The sequence below is a fragment of the Chiroxiphia lanceolata genome, chromosome 17 (genome assembly GCF_009829145.1).
Source record: "Chiroxiphia lanceolata isolate bChiLan1 chromosome 17, bChiLan1.pri, whole genome shotgun sequence".
Taxonomy (NCBI): domain Eukaryota; kingdom Metazoa; phylum Chordata; class Aves; order Passeriformes; family Pipridae; genus Chiroxiphia; species Chiroxiphia lanceolata.
In genome coordinates, this window is record NC_045653.1 from 10,829,094 (window position 1) to 10,845,260 (window position 16,167).

The window sequence follows — 16,167 nt, forward strand, 5'->3', positions numbered from 1 at the left end:
CTCAGGCTGTGCTCTCCATGCCCCTGAACTCCTGGAGCAGAGGTCTGACAGCTCCCTGCCAGGACCCTGCCACTGCTGAGCAGCAGCTGGAGTCCTCAGGCTGGCAGGTGCTGACAGGGACTTTACACACAACACACCTCACAGTTGTGCTGCCCTGGCTGGGGCTGAGCAAACAGGGGACTGGTGCCTCCAGAAGAGAAGTGCACAGTGACTCAGATGGTGAGGGGGAAATCTCTGCCAATATGTAAGCAAATGATGGATTGCTCCATCTGCCCAGATGTCCTTGTTACCCTGGGGAGGAACCAGTCCATCTACTCCATCTCTGAACTGTGTGATATCTCTCCCCACAAAGGTCCTTTGGAGGCTGCTGGATTTGGGGTTATGATATTAAGTGTTGTTAGAAGAAACCTACCCAGAGTCCCAGGAGAATAGGCCCAAGAGACCTCACCCATCCCACCTGGTCCATCCTATACTTATGTCTTTCCCCATCTTTGCCAAACCAGTTCTTAAAAGACCTCCAGGAATGGATACACCACCACGTCCCCAGACAACTCATTCCAGTGAGTCACTAATCATTACCAGCAGAAATGACTATCTAACCTGCTGCACTTAAGCCTATTACTTCATGTCCCATTCATCACCACATTGCTCCATTCCTTTCTGCAACATCCTCTCCTGCATGTTAACACTGCTGAGGTGTCCCATTGCACGCTCAGCAAATCCACATTGACCCCAGCCCAGAACAAACACACTGACCTTATTCAAAGAGGCAACATGGTCATCTTTTTCTCCATTTGTCTCCAGTTTTCTTGACCTGTCCCTGTGTGCTGGTGTTCCTGTGGTGCCACTTCAGCTGGCTCTCTAGTGCGTTCACCTGGGGATGAGAAAGCAGCAGCTCAAAGAGGAGTCTGCACCACTGCACAGATAACCTTTAACCTTTCCCAAATACAAAGAGTCTGCACCACTGCACAGATAACCTTTAACCTGTCCCAAATACAAGGAGTCTGTGCCACTGCACAGATAATATTTAACTTGTCCCAAATACAAGAAAAAAGTGCTGGCTCAAATTTTCTTCACCAAGGTTCCATTTGCATTTTACCCTACAGTTGTAGAGGTCTGAGCTCACAGAGTTCAGCTTCATCTCTTCTCTCCCTATCCCACCTCTTCTGTACCTGTCACTAGTCCCCTCTGATGATTTGGTTGCTCTTGGCTCTGAAGGACACAAGAAGTCACAGGGACTGCCCACAGCAAATAGGTAAATCTTACTCCTGAGATGACTCCATGTTAAGATAAAGATCAGGGCACCAATTTTACCTGTTTCCGTAGGGAAGCAACTGTCTTCTCCAGTTCAGCCACAAGGGACTCGAGGTTCTCTCTGGAAGAAGGGCTTGGGGAAGGCACCTCGTTTCTGGGGTCAGGGATAAAAAGTGAAAGGGATTATGCAAACAGCAGCTTCCTGGCTGAGAAAATCATTCTGCCTCAAACGGCCCAGGTATTTACACATCAGAGCTGAGCTCTGCACTGAAACATTGGAGGACTGGACAAGCTCAGCACCCAGCTACTGATACACCCCTGACCTCCAGACCTCTGCAGAGTGCCAATTTCAGAGGCCTGAATGGACTGAGTTATTAAAACCTTTTCTTATGTTTCATAAAACGGAGATAAAAGTGGTGATACTACACCTGGGGAAGGCAGGTTTGTGCTTGGCAGGGTTTTCCTCTGGGTAGCTGAAGCCAGGAGACCTCTTCCTTCGGAACCGCTGAGAAAGAGCCCTGAACTGCCCTCGTGTCTGGCAGTCTTGGGAAGGAAGGGAAAGTCTGCAGTGAGCACTCGTGTTCAAAGCAGAACACAAGGCAGAGCTGCCCCCCTGTACCATCCACCCTTGACACATCTCTTATGCTGAAGGGAAGGAGGCAACAAAGGTGTGCAGGGATTCCCATGTCTCAGCTGGACATCTGCACCCAAAACACGGAAAAAGGGACCGTGGCAGGATCTGTGATTTAATGGAGGAGTTTTAGACTCACAAATGAATCCGTGAAGTGGTATGTGGTAGAGACCTCCCATACCTGCCTGCTTCTGTGTCTCCCCCAGCCAGAGACAGAAGCCCACAGCCAGGTGGACCTTCAGTCAGGTTCAGTGAAGTTAACAGGCTTCCTAGAGAGGTGACCAATGCCACAAGCCACTCAGGGTTTAAGAGGCATTTGGACAATGCCCTTAATAATTTGCTTTAATTTTTGGTCAGCCCTGAATTGGTCAGGCGGTTGCACTGGATGATTGTTGTAAGTCCCCTTACAACTGAAATATTCTGTTCTGTTCTATTCTATTCTATTAATTCATTCCATTCCAATTCTATTCTACTCTACTCCATTCCTATTCTATCCTATATTCTATTTGCACCCATTTGCTGACACAGGGTTCTTCCAGTGTAGCAGGAAATCAGCTACAATTTCACACCAGCTGATGGCGTGTGACAAATGCCACCCAGAGCAACCCCCGTGTCAGCTGGTGCTAGAACAGCCTGCTCCTTACCCTCACAACAATCCTGCCACAAGCGGAGGTCCACGGCAGGGATCTCCTCACAGCTGACCATGCCCTGCAGGTACGATGCCACCCGGAAGACATCCCTCTGCAGCTGCTGGATGTGGTCACTGTTGTCACAGATGACACGAGCGAGGGACGTCTGTCTGATCTGAGTCAGCTGCGCCGGCGTGAAGACTCCGGGATTCTCATACCAAAATCTGCAATGGGTTGTAATCACACCGTGACTCAGGAGTCAGAGAAGAGGGAGGGAGAGAAGGAGGGAGGCTGAGAGAGGAAAAAGAGTTCCCTGACATCTGTGTTGCAGCACGACCCATCTCAAGAGAAGCTCCTGCTCTGGTGTCAGGTGGCTGCAGACACAGAAGGCCTTTTCTGTACCCACAAACCTCCCCGTGCTCCTGCCCTAAGTGCATCACCAGGCAAAGATGTGTCTCATTCCCACAAAGAGCAAACAGGAATTAAAAAGAAGCTCCTGCAGACATTTGCTAGCATTTTCATGAGATATTGGACACATCCTCAATGATGCCCAGTGTTCTTCAGTGGAATGAGAATCATTAAATCACGAATTAACACCTTGGCAGTAACTGTGACAAGTCCTTTTGCAAATGCACTGGACTGTTCTTCATATCACAACACAGTAAATAATAAAAAAAATTACAGATTCTGCTTCTCCCTGCGAGGAGCGAAACCCTCAACACAGAATACCAAAGAATTTGGGATGACTCCCGTGGAATACCTGTCTCCATCCCTCAGCCTTCTGAACTGCGTTGTTAACAGGCACATCAGTGTTGGTCCAACTCTGGTCCCAGGAACAAGATCCTCCACCATCAGTGCTGGAAACAGGTCAATATTTTTGGCAGTTCCATACAAACTGCACGATAACAGATATTAAAAAAAAAAAAAAGTTAAAAGTCTATCAAAGAGCAGAGATAATATAAATCTGATACCAACATAGGAATTTGTATGCCAGGAACTCATCTGGACAATATTTATAATGGTTTTATCTGAAAGACAATGGGATAAAGGCCTGCCTTGGAAAGAGGCAGCCAGGGCAGATAGGACACAGTTTAGTCTGACTGGAAAATAGCTCCAAGGCTCAATCTGCTCCCAAACTACACCACAGCAGTGCCTGACAACATTCCACCCAGAACCAGACTGATCACTTGGAGAGACCTCGTTTGTCTTACCCCATTGTTAAATCACAGCTATTACCCTATCTTAACATCTGTGGGTGGCAATATCTGGGAAGGTTAGTCCATGGGTGTCCTGGGAGGAGCAAAAACTTTTCACTGACTGATCTCCAGTCATTTTGATGCTTCCACATCCAAGCTACAGTACCTCCTGAGCTTTTCTCTGATCTCCAAGTTCTTTATCTCATTTCGGAGGTCCTCGAATTCCTGTGCAGATGAAAGGTTGCAGAAGACCCTGAAGTCATTGTAGGGTGGGATGCCATGGTCTCGCCCTCTCTGGATGTTAATAGCAGCCAAGTCCAGTGAGACAGAGTGTGCCATGGAGAAGAGTTTCTCCGTCAGCTCCATGTTGAGGAGTTCAGAGGGGACCCGCATTTTCCCAGGAACCCCAAACAGCCCACGGAGGAGGGGGTCAATCCCCCCCTCCTGCGTGATCCTGAAAGGGGAGAAGAAGGCCTTGTGCAGGGGGATGTGGCCTTGTTGGATGGGCTGGAAGGTTTCGTTCAGGCGGTACAGGATGGGGTTGATCAAGGTGTGCCCGAAGCGGAAGGCAGCGGTGGCAAAGGCGTTGAGAATCCCCGCATTGACATTGGGGTTGTAGCCTTTGTACTCACCCAGCATCTTCATCCCAGCCTCCCCAAGGACCTTGGGCAGCCACTGGGCATAGGTGATGTGCTGCATCTGGGCACCCACAATCTTCCGTGCCTCGTGGTACAGGACATCCCCGTCCCAGTGGGGATTGAGGGCAGCCAGCTCCGCGGCGACGCGGTTGTGCTCCCTGAACCACAGCGTGTGCATGGCCGTGAGACCCAGCTGCTCGTTGGCACGGTGGTCTCCTGCCAGGAAGCACGGCACGGGGCTCTCGTTCTCATCTCTCATGCACTCCGTGGGCGGCCCCACGGCAAAGGGAAGGAGATGCTTCCCCGAGCTGGGCACAACCTGCCCGCGCTTCAGCAGCCCGCTCTGGCTGCTCAGGTCCCTCAGCTCCCGCGACTCCTGCTCCGTGCTGCCGTAAACGTTGGAGGCATCGATGTAAGACGTCAAGTGGTTGATCTGCTCTCTGGCATAGACAGAGTTCATCAGCAGGGAGGTCATCCCGCTGCCGCACACCGGGCTCGAGCGCACGAAGAACATGCAGCGCCCGTTCCTCACGCGGGGGTCGTTGGCGGGGACCATGACGGAGAAGCACGGCGGGTCGTTGCTGCACACCTCGCTGCAAGGTGCTCCGTCCGAGAAGCGGGACATGCTGATGGCTGCCACCGTCTGGTCCATGTCGTGGTCCAGAAACTGGCCCCACTGCATGAGCATGTGCGTGAACTGGTCGTCGGGGGTGATGGTCTCAGTCCCGATCATGGCAGTGGAGACGAGGCGAGGTAGAGGAAGGGGTAGATCCCTGGCGTCTTCTGCCAAGGAAAACCCTCGGGGGAGGTTAAATCCGTTCTGGTAGGCAGGTTTGAGGAGCCTCTGGAAGGCTGTGAGAGACGCACCCCACATTGGGTGCTGGAGGTTGTTGCAAGAGCCGTCGTGGGTCCTGTACTTCTTGTGGAAGCAGATGTCGGAGCAGTTCGGCGTGCGACGGTGGGCAGAGCAGCCCGACAGGTTGGCAATCATGTTCAGGTAGTGAGGGGACACCAGGTCATTGTAGCGATAGCCTGCAACGGGAAAGGCAAAGCACCAGGTCAGCTGTCACCTCTTGGTTCCCACTGTTCCATGTAAGGGCTCTCCGTGTGAAAGCCACTGCTGGGACTGTCAGGATGGGCACAGGGAGGCCAGATCCCCGAGTGTGGTGTTGCAACATAATTTAAGGAAAGCAGAGGAAGCACGTCGGGCCCACAAAGAAGAATAGAAAGGGAAAAGAGTTTGGTATTAACTGCATGGAGCTGGAAACCACAAATGTTGTGACTGGCAGAGCAAACTGTGGGGGTGGTCTCAGTCTCCACTCTAGGTTTATTTTATGGCTCTCTGGGTTATTACTGCCACCATGAGCTCCATCACCCATCCAAACTCTACGTGACGAGCAGCAGGAAGCCATGGGTGACTGCCAGGGCGCTGCGCTGTGTGAAAGCGCTGAATAATGCTGCACTGTGGGGATGCTGACAGGGCAATAAGGAGGAGAGGCTGGCAGTCCAACCAGCCCAGACCAGACCTGCCACCTGGAAAGAGACTCCTTGCACCCTGGAATACATCCAGGCAGGAAAAAATATTTACAGGCCCCAAACACACATGCCTGCTACATGATGATTCACACGTATAGGTAGAAACACGCAGTGTACGGGAATGTCTGTTGTAGATCAAGGAAGTGGATGCTTGGACTCCACTAAGTATTTTTGGTGTTACGTTGCTTTGTTCCTTGCTATGCTGCCTTGATAAAAAGAACCTGAGTGGCTGAAATGCACCTGAGTTTGTAGCTAAGAGGTCAAAGTAGTAGAGAGACAGAAAAGTGATATCCCCCTTCCTCTGCTACAGCACCCAAATACCCCAGAATCCACAGTAATTTTCTTGTTGCTACGTGGAGGGCAGGAAAAATCTGGGACCATGCTGCTGAGGGTCTGAACTTCAGACTCACAAAGGTACTCCTTTATGAGTTAGATGGATAAATATTTTTTGAAGATTGTGGCTTTCATAGCCAGCCAAGAAACCTTTACAGAAATGGGGAACTGAAACAGTTTCCTGACTATCAAGTTGTTATGGTGAATGCAAGATCAGCCTTCCAGCTGTCAGGAAAACCATGAGATGTAGAAAGAATTACAACCCAGAAAACACATTTCTTGATATATACAACATTTATCTGGATTTTTGGCACACCTTCAAACTTCCTGGATATCTACACGTCATTGTTTTCACTTCAACCTATGCACAATATTAAGAAGGGAAATGAAATCTCTCCCACCTGTGACGTTCATATCCACAATGAGCCCTTGCTGCACATGTTCCTGAATCAGCTGCAAGGTCCTTTCAAAGATCTCCCCTGCCCTGGCTGTCTCGATGGTGTAGGGGTCCCGGGGGTAGCGGAAGAGAGCCAGGAGGTCGTTGGGTGTCTTGGGACGTCTGTTTCCAGGAATTAAAAGTGATGCAGGAACATTAAAATTAATCAACTCTGCTCGGGGCAATGAGACTCTCTACAGGCAGCAAGAGTCAGGCTCTAAGCCTGGTCTGGTGCTTGGCCCCCAAACTAGTGCATAAGACCAACGTGACTTGCCTGCACATGGAAGATGATTAAAGAAAGGATATTTTTCCCCAGGAAAATGCACATATTTAATTCCCTCAACATCTCTGGTTTTTTCCTGCAATAGTAATTTACTTTTCACTTTTCAACAGCTAAAACCCAGAGGGTTTGGGGCTTAATAGAAACTATCCATCTTTTCAAGGAAAAAATATATTGGGGTGGAAAAAGAGGGAATCACCACTCACTGGAGAATTCATTTTTTATTGAAGAAATGGTTAGAACTGTTATATTATTATTTCTGTTCACCCTGCACAAAGTCAGTTGCATTTATAAAGTGACTAGGCTGATTATTTTCTTTTCTATTCACTATCTCCAGAACCAGCTCCAGCTGACAAAATGTACATTGCAGATTAGAAGTGACATAAGAGGCATAATATTCGTGCATCTCATTTTTCCAGAATCCCAAATGCCTGTTGGGAAGCTCCGTCACATCCTCACACCTTTACACATGGTGCAGCTCGAACCTCCAACACTCGAAACAACACCACAACTTTCATCTGCGGGTTGTCAACGATAAAAAACGAGGTTGGAGAAAAGCTTTGTTTGTTATGGTTTTTTTATCACTTTTCTCCTTCAAGTCTGAGATCAGGGCACTTCACAGACTTACTTGCTGAAGAGCTCGGTGCGTGTGGAGTTGATGGCGTGGTCCACGCTGCTGATGGCCTCCTGCAGCGACGTGGCTACGAACGTGTCACCGCTCCGACCGACGTCCGTGGCTTTCCAAAGCAGAAAGAAAGAACAAAATACCCTAAATTTACTTTGATATTAACTGCTCTTCCAAGTTCAGGAAAATCTGTGCACCGGTACAAGCCCTGTAGTGACCTCACTGCAGGTCAAGTTGCGTTTCCATCTCTGATATAAACACCATGAATTTATTTTTTTTGGACAGATATTCTGAAGAATATGAATGAAGCTCCTGGAAAAGAAGGTGACTTTTTCAGGAGGTGTTTGTGGACACATATTCAGAGTTTTCTCCTGTACAGCTTTGCAAATCAATGCCTGTTTTGGTTAGTGGTTAAACTGGACAAAGAAAATGTCAAAGTCACAGTGGGTTAACCCAAAATAATGTATTTACTTTGCACAAACACACTTCTGAAAGCCAATAAATTAATTTAAATATATTGCTCACATATTAATTCTCTGTTTGTGGAACACTTCACTTATTAATTTTTTATAATTGATAATTAATAGATATTTATGATTAAAAAACAGTTCAAAGTTAGTGTTGACACACCTGCTACATCATTTTAAATCAAAAAAACCAAAGCTGTTGTTTGAATAACTTTAGAAGGAAAGACATTAATTCTTTAAAATTGCTACAGGATGCATTTTTTAAGCCAGGGCCTTTGGTACAGCTGAACAAACCAGTTCCCATTTGGCTACCAGTGTATGCCAGAGCCAGCTAGTAAATGAAGCACTGAGCAAGAATAAATCACAGAAATTATCTCAGTAATAATTTCAAACAACAAAGAAATTTCAGACTATTTTCAGCTCCTTGCATATACAACCTCTGTATGTTAAATGTTATTAAATTTATCTAATAAGCTCTTCACTATCCATGCTGCTTATTGCTGGAACAGCCTTTTGCTTACATTTTAAACTTTTTTCCTTGCCTCTGATTTTTTTTCTCTTGCCAGTTCTTCCTTACCCTCTAAGAGGCCCAATTTTCACTCCTGAGCTCTGGTTTGACCATCAGAGGAGTGTTACTCCTCCTTATCCATTACAGCTTCCCTAACACATGGGGCAGGAGCTTGAAACCAGCCACTTATTTCCCATCCCCAATGAAAGTATTTGGTCAAAGGTCGGACTTGATGATCTTGGAGGTCTTTTCCAACCCCAACGATTCTGTGAATCTATGATTCTATGACTGACCAAATATTTAAAACCCTGTATTTTCAGTGGCAATGTTGTTCTGCTCCTCCCTTCCCTATTATATGAGGTTACAGTCAAATGATGATTTGTGAGCAAGTTGGCACATTTTTTAATTAGTCTCTCCCTCCCAGCAGAGGCAATAATTACATATACACTGTCAGTTGGGCTTGCAGGAGGAGCTTTAAGACAACACCTTTGGGTTTGCAGGGAGCAACTGCAGCTCAGCTGAGAAAACAGCGAGGGTTAGCCAGGAGCTGCGTGGGCTGTGACAGTGGAGCAACCCTGATTCAAGGGACCTGTTTGAAAAGAGGCTAAGGAAGTAATTTCTTGTATAGTTATCTGTCAAAAATGTAGATGTCAATACAGCATAGCACCCCCTTAGAGGAGATCAAGAGAAGATTGTGGAGGAGTAGCAGAGGTGCCCTACCAGTGATGGTGAGCTGCATGGCACTGGAGGTGAAGCCAAAGGGGTTCCTTGCTATGCACTCATATCTGCCCTGGTCAGCCACGCCAAGGTCCTGGATGGAAAGGGTCCCATCTTGGCCAATATGGAACTTGCCACTCTCTGTGATCTGGATACCCTCCTGTTGCACCACCAAAAGACAGAAAATGTGTCAGTGGATGGAAAGCTCCCCCCCATCCCAGCCCTCAGCCTGCTCAGCAAACCCGGAGATGGATGTGATGAACAAAAGTGGCCACCAGATGTTAGCATTGCTCTTCCAGCGAAACCAGAAAGCCTTCCAAGGAAATGTCAGTCTTTATCCCACAGACTGATGTAACCAGTGAAGGTGGGAAAGGTGCTGAAGGAGAGAGTTGTTAAATGCCTCCCAGAGGAGCCACCCTGCTCCCCAGTGACCGTCGAGCACGTGAAATCTCCACATACCTTGACCCAGGTTATGGTGGGCCGTGGGTCGCCCTGGGCAGCGCAGGTGATGGCAACATCCTGGCCTGTCTCTGCCACCACATCCTGGGGGGGCTGAAGGAACACGGGTATCACTGTGCAACACAGGGGAAAGAAGTCACCAGGGCAAGAAATGCACCAAGGAAAATAGAGAAATCAGAGTGTAAAACCTTTCAGCAGGGGCAAAGCAGGGCTGGGCTCCTCCTGCTCTTGAAAGGACTCTGCAGAGGGGTGACAGCTCACCTCGTGCTCTCTGTCTTGCTACCAAGCTCTCTGTTCATTAATTTATGTAATTGATGTTCATTATTTTCTGCTCCTCTGAGTCTCTACTTGGGGCCATTACACAGGAATGTGCTGAGTCATTTATAACCATTCACTCAAAGCCTTTCCAGAAAGGATGCTCTAGCTGAAACAGGGATCATGACTTGATTCAGGCACTGTCAGATGAGGCTCTCTGGAAGTGTTAGTCAGGACAGATTAAATAATTATATTGATCTTGCTGGTCTTAAAATATTCTGCAAATTTTGTGCTTGAAGCTTCACTGATTTCATGCTTCTAGATAGTGTCCTACCCTCCAGTCTGCCATCAGTAAAATTCTACCATGTTTGTGAACAAATAGGGAAGTTTGCTTACTTAGAACAATTATTTATATGGGAGAAAAGAGAAAATTAAGCAAAAGTTTTAAAAAAAGAAGAAAAAACTTAAGCTTTAATTAAGTTTAATTAAGCAAAAATATTCCTGTGTGGCTTGTATTTTTCAGAGGCTTGATTTTAGAATACCTAACTTTAAGCTGGACCTATGATCTGGCAGGTAATGTTTAAGACAAATGTATCTGGAGCCAGAGTTAAATGTTCCTGAGAAGGAATCATTTTGTTTTGCAGACTATTTTATTTTAAAAAGAATTTTACAATTATTTCTATGGGAGAGATAAAACTTAAAAATGGCAAAAAAAAAAAAAAAGAGTAAGAATTTAATTCACACACTTTTCTGTAAATGATACAGTTTTCCTTTGCCAAAATAATTTTTTTCCTGACAACTCCCAGACCGAAGCAGCTCCTTCCAATTCACAAACCTCGGCACTCTGCAAACCTCTCTTAACTTTTCCCACCAGCTGATGGAGCTCTCATGGAAAAGCAAAATCCCATCCCACAGCAAACAGGGCAATTCCCTGCCTGGTCAGACGGTGTGTTATTCACCAGAACCTTTGCCAGCCCTTTTTTACCTCGTGGGGTGACCGAGAGCTGCACCGGGAGGGTCCTGACCCCGATGGCACTGATGGCGTGGCACTCGAACTGCCCCTGGTCGTGCAGAGCCACCCTCAGCACCCTCAGGGTGCCCGTGGAGAGGATGCTGTGCCGCCGGTCGTTTGGCAAAGGCCCACCTGGGCAAACAAGCAGTTTGTTAATTCTCTGTGAATGCCTCTGTGATGTTTCCCATCCCGACACCAGAGGGATCTGCACGATAGTTACAAATTTCGTTTCCCTCCCAACATCAGCCACCCTGAAATGTCATCTTTATCACACCAAATTTTCTCCTCTGAGCAAATGGGTAGGAGCTGGAACGCTTTTTCTTTCCTCCTAAGTCTTTTCTTAGTGCGACCTGCAGATTTAGTAATACCCGATGGACAGCAAATAAGTACTCAATTATCAAAACGGGCTGTTTCATCAAATAAACAGAAACATTTAGAATTGTCTTTTTGAATTAGTTATTGTGATTTTCTTCAGTTTGGAAACTGTTGTTTCAACATTTTCTGTATTTCAGAAGAAAAGTTGAAAACTAAACTGCTTTACCAAACCCAACCAAAGTTATTAAAACTTCTCAATTTGGCAACTTATTTTTTTTTTCCCTCCAAATAAGGGCTCTTATTTATTCATCCTAAATACCAAAATCCCCACACACTGTCAAAAGTGGCTTTGAGACAAGCAATGCTCCATCACTTGTCCTTCTCTTGTCTTACTTTTAGCACAGGAAAGCAGTGCAAAGCTTGGTTGATTTTTAATTTTTGGCTTGCTGAGTGCAAACCTAGTTCCAATGCAGTTGTCAACCTTACTTCTTGTCACTGTGCTCCCTTCCACATCTCTAAGATGTATTTTCTGGGAAGTGGAGTAAAACAGGTTAAAGGAGATGGAGAACATGCAGGCAGAGCAGAATTTCAGCTGGTCCTTCTTAACTCTGCACCAGGGCCATTGCTGTGGAAGCTGGAATACAACACCCATGAATTCTCCACAGCACTAAACCATTAATTATGGCTTGTGAAGCATAAGAAAAAGTTGGAGGACCTCTGGGCCAAGCATTATTGGCTTCTGTCCCAGAAAGTGTTGGATGAGATCAGTTCAGTGGAGCCAGCACTAACAATTATTTGAGACTTTAAAAGTTCACCACCTGTTGTCCCAAAGTCCTTCTTCCTAAGCTAAAAGAAAACTCCGAGGTGTGTCAGCAGTGAATGGTGCTCTTCTGCAACGTGCTCCCCAAGAGCAGCAAATCAATGGCAATGACAGAGAGCTGGCACATGGTGATACTGCTGAGGGAAGTGGTGGAACCATGATCCTTGGAAGTGTTCAAAAAAACAGGTAGATGTGTCATGTAGGAACATGGTTTAGTGGTTAACATGGCAGTGTCATTTTAATGGTTGGATCTGATGACCTTACAGGTCTTTTCCAACCCAAACAACTCTGTGACTGACACCCACTGACTTGGAGTGCACAGACCTTGCCTTTTCAAAGGAGGTAGGAAGTCATTGCAGAAAGAAATTTGAGGCTTTCCACGAGTTTCATGCTGATGGAAACCAGCACACTCCTTCCTTCTCATTCTGTGTGTCAAAGGCCCAAGAGGCTATTTCCTCACTGCTTAACATCATCCTTGGTGATCTATAACACACCTCCCAGTGTGACTGATAACCTGTGCTGATAACCATCTGTCCTGTGCCACCACTGCAAATCACCACCCTGGACCATCAGCTCAGCTGCTCCCACCCACATCCCATGGATGATGGCACGGGAGAGAGAAACCACGAGTCAAGTGAGGCAGTACCTGCCCTTGTCCAGGTAATCACAGGTGGAGGGTGACCCTCAGCAGAGCAGGGGAAATCCACACTTTGTCCCTCAGTTACTGTCTGATCAGTAGGAATGACGAGAAACCTGGGAGAATCTGGAGGGGAAAGCAACGACTGAGCAGCAGGAAACACTGAGGCAGCAAACTTGGGGAGTTCATGGGAGCAGAATCAGTCACAGAGCTTACATACACCCTGCTGACCAAACACTGTGCCCCAGAAATGTCACAGAACATCACAAAATCAGCCTGGGACTCCTCACCTTGCACGATGATCCTTGCTGTGGCCTGGATGGAGCCCTCGGAGTTGGTGGCATTGCAGTTGTACTGCCCCTGGTCTGAGAAGGTGACGTTCTGAATGAAGAGTCCTCCGGAGCTGGTGATAGTGAAATGGGAATCCTGTGGCAAAGGAGAGCCTGTGCCAAGGGTCCAGCTGATGCGAGGGGGGGGGTGCCCAGAGACCCCACACTCCAAGGTGACGCTTTCCCCAATCAGCACTTCAGTGTTCTGAGGTTGGATCACAAAAGTGGGCTTGGCTGGAAGGAAATGAGTGCTTTAGAAACCAGCTCTGCTGCCTGCTTTGTTGCAGGTAGAAATTGCTTGGACTCCTCATGCAACCCAGCTAACAGTCACCTGGCTCTTCCCTGACCTCTAAATCCTTGCTGTGAGCGATGCCACCAGCACTAAGTCCTCCTGCCACCTCCTCACACCCACTCACCTAGTGCTGGAGCATCCCCTCTCCCATATCCCCTTCACCCTTGATAACTCTGTGCTGCAGAATTCATGCCAGACTTAAACTCCCTCCCCAGTCCCAAGCCACCTTCAATCTCTAAATCCCTTTTCCCACCACAGTGAAGGAACCCCCCTAAGTCATTGCTTTGTTAGATACTCTCTCCCTCAGCACACCAAGAACATCTTGGCACATACAAAGCTGTGACTAACTCTGATTTAGCTCCACTCCCATCCCCAACCCGAGCTGGGTCATCAAGGGGTGCACAAAGCTCCCTTACATGGGGTGCCAAAATAGCGCAGCACAACTTCTTGTGTCTTGACCTCCCCAGCTATGTTCTTGGCCATGCACTGGTAGACGCCTTTATCCGACTCCTTGGTGTTCTGGATCATCAAGGTACCATCTTGCAACAGGTTCAGGCGGTTGTCATCCTTCATGTCAATCTTATTACTGAAAAACAGCCAGAAATGGGCAAAATCTGGAAGGAGTAAACACTGGTGGTCCCCCTCAAGCTGCTGGGAGGGGCAGGGGCTTTGCTTGCATTGCAGTAAGTTGGTGTTTCTTGGAGGTATTCTGAGACTTCATGAGATTTACAGCAAGAGTTCTGATTCACAGCACTGAACTGCAGCTCCAGCTCTGATTTGCTCCCTGGGTGTGCTGCTTTTTCTCTCACCACTGATTACATATGACATTTACAGCCCATCAGGAGAGCACACTGTTCCCATGCCACAGCACTGCTGCTATTGTCAGGGCATCTCTGCCTGGAAAGCCTGTTCTCATTACTTTCTAAGTTCAAATATTATAATGAACTAATATTGTTATTGTATGCAGCCACTCCTATTCAAAGTCAAGGCTCAAAGGCCTCAGGGGAGCAAAAAGCTCTGAGTAAGTCACCAGGGGACCCCAACACAGCTTGGACTCCAACCCAGCCTGAGAGCTGTGAAACATCTTCCTTCTTTCTGCAATGACCTGCAACTCCTGGATCCCAGCCCGTGGCAGAAGGTCCCAGTGCTGCATCCCATTTGTCCCAGCACGAAGGAATCTTGGATGGCTGCAGATGACTGAAAAGGGAGAAGGGACCTTTGTCCCCCTAGGACAAAGGCTGAACCCACTATGCAAACTCATATGCTTGCTGGGCATTTATTTAATTCCCCTGATGCCTCCTCACTTCAGTCATATCTCGTTTGTGGAACATTTATTATCATTACCCCTCTTACAATGCTGTCTTTGGGAGCCTGCCAGCATTTCCCTAACAAAACCTTCCTTCCCGGGGGACTTAACTCAGCCATAAACTTTTGCTCTGGGCTGAAACTCTGCCTGGTGGGGGGTTTGCTGAAGAAGCACACATTGATCATTTTTATTAATAACTGGGCCCTGCTCAGGCTCCACCAGACAACAAGCTCATAAAACAGCAAAGCAACTTCACTTCCACAGTGGGCAGCTGCTTGAGCACAAAATATTTTATTGTGTAGCATTTCCCAGAACACTTTGGCATCTAGCACAGCCATGTACTTTTTCAGTGTTTCTGTACAGAAGGATAACCTATACACTGATTTGCAAATTCTGTCTTTCAGTGCAGCACAAAAATTTTTCTCTTTGAAAAAAAACCCCCATTCTCCAGCACGATTGGCCTTTGTGTGAAAAACCTAGAGACTAGAAGCAATTCAGCAGTTAACAAATGGCAAGCATAGTGGCTTAGAGCAACATGAAACACTAATTTTATTTTTTCCCTGATCAAAAGACAATTGCTTTCAGCCTGCAGAGCATGTTTATAGGAAAGTTATAAGCTCTTGGAATCCATTACAAACGCAGATGAAATATTTCAAATGCAGATGAAAACATCACTTGGATTACATGGTCACCAGAGAATGCTATTAAAAGGAAGGTAAATACAACCCATGGAACAGCCATTTCTTTTTTCTTTTCCTTTCTTTTTTTTTTTTTTTAAGCATAGTGTGAAACAGCTTTTGTAATTACAGGCAGGCACTGAAGAGCTCAGTGCTTGAAAACCTTTGCCACCCCAGGGCTCATTGCGTGAGACTTACTTGTTGTGCAGCCAAATAATCGCAGGCTTTGGATTTCCTTCTGCCCTGCAGGTGAAATAAACTGTGTTTCCCAAGAGGACGTCGACATCGTGGGGTTCTGAGGTTATTCGAGGCCTCTCTGCAAAACACCATTTGAACAGAACCCAGTCCAGAGCAGCACAAAACCATCTCCAACCCAACCGGGGCAGAGTGGGTCACACAACACCCACTGCACCACAACCACCACCTGCAATGCCCCAAAACAGGCACCAGCAGAGCCCCAGGCACAACAGTGCCCAAAACTTCTCACTAACACCAAATGTATGAGGGAATAGCATCATTCATCTGAGCCCTGGAGAATCAAAGTGGTTGTTCCTATTCCCAGTTTGTTGGGCAGTGTATTAGAACCTCTGACAGCACTAAGAAAACCAGATCTGGCTATGCACTGGTTCATCACAGTTGCCCCAAGAGCCGGCCCCTGTATTCCCCAAAATAAGTAAAGAAGTCAGTGGCATCCTCATTTGGCTTGTTTTTCTGTCCCTGGCAGCCTGCTGCTCTCAGCAACTGCCTGCTCCACCTGAACACAGTGCCAGCTCCCTGCAAACCACACCACTTCCCTCCCAACAGGATTTCATTCA

General features: G+C 47.2%; 1 protein-coding gene across 1 annotated transcript in view; it reads right to left on the bottom strand.

The window, feature by feature from the left end:
- LOC116795512 (peroxidasin homolog) overlaps window positions 1-16,167 on the bottom strand; it is a 43,974-nt gene that overhangs the window by 2,305 nt on the left and 25,502 nt on the right. Inside the window, exons 8-22 of the mRNA XM_032705274.1 lie at window positions 15,551-15,668; window positions 13,786-13,955; window positions 13,039-13,311; window positions 12,758-12,874; window positions 10,950-11,108; window positions 9,710-9,822; window positions 9,254-9,410; window positions 7,562-7,670; window positions 6,619-6,776; window positions 3,877-5,380; window positions 3,275-3,409; window positions 2,530-2,738; window positions 1,683-1,797; window positions 1,315-1,408; window positions 757-874 (exon numbers count right to left, since the gene is read on the bottom strand). Of these exons, the coding sequence (XP_032561165.1) occupies window positions 779-874; window positions 1,315-1,408; window positions 1,683-1,797; window positions 2,530-2,738; window positions 3,275-3,409; window positions 3,877-5,380; window positions 6,619-6,776; window positions 7,562-7,670; window positions 9,254-9,410; window positions 9,710-9,822; window positions 10,950-11,108; window positions 12,758-12,874; window positions 13,039-13,311; window positions 13,786-13,955; window positions 15,551-15,668 (3,527 nt within the window). The 3' untranslated portion in view covers window positions 757-778. The remainder of the gene's footprint in view (window positions 1-756; window positions 875-1,314; window positions 1,409-1,682; window positions 1,798-2,529; window positions 2,739-3,274; window positions 3,410-3,876; window positions 5,381-6,618; window positions 6,777-7,561; window positions 7,671-9,253; window positions 9,411-9,709; window positions 9,823-10,949; window positions 11,109-12,757; window positions 12,875-13,038; window positions 13,312-13,785; window positions 13,956-15,550; window positions 15,669-16,167) is intronic.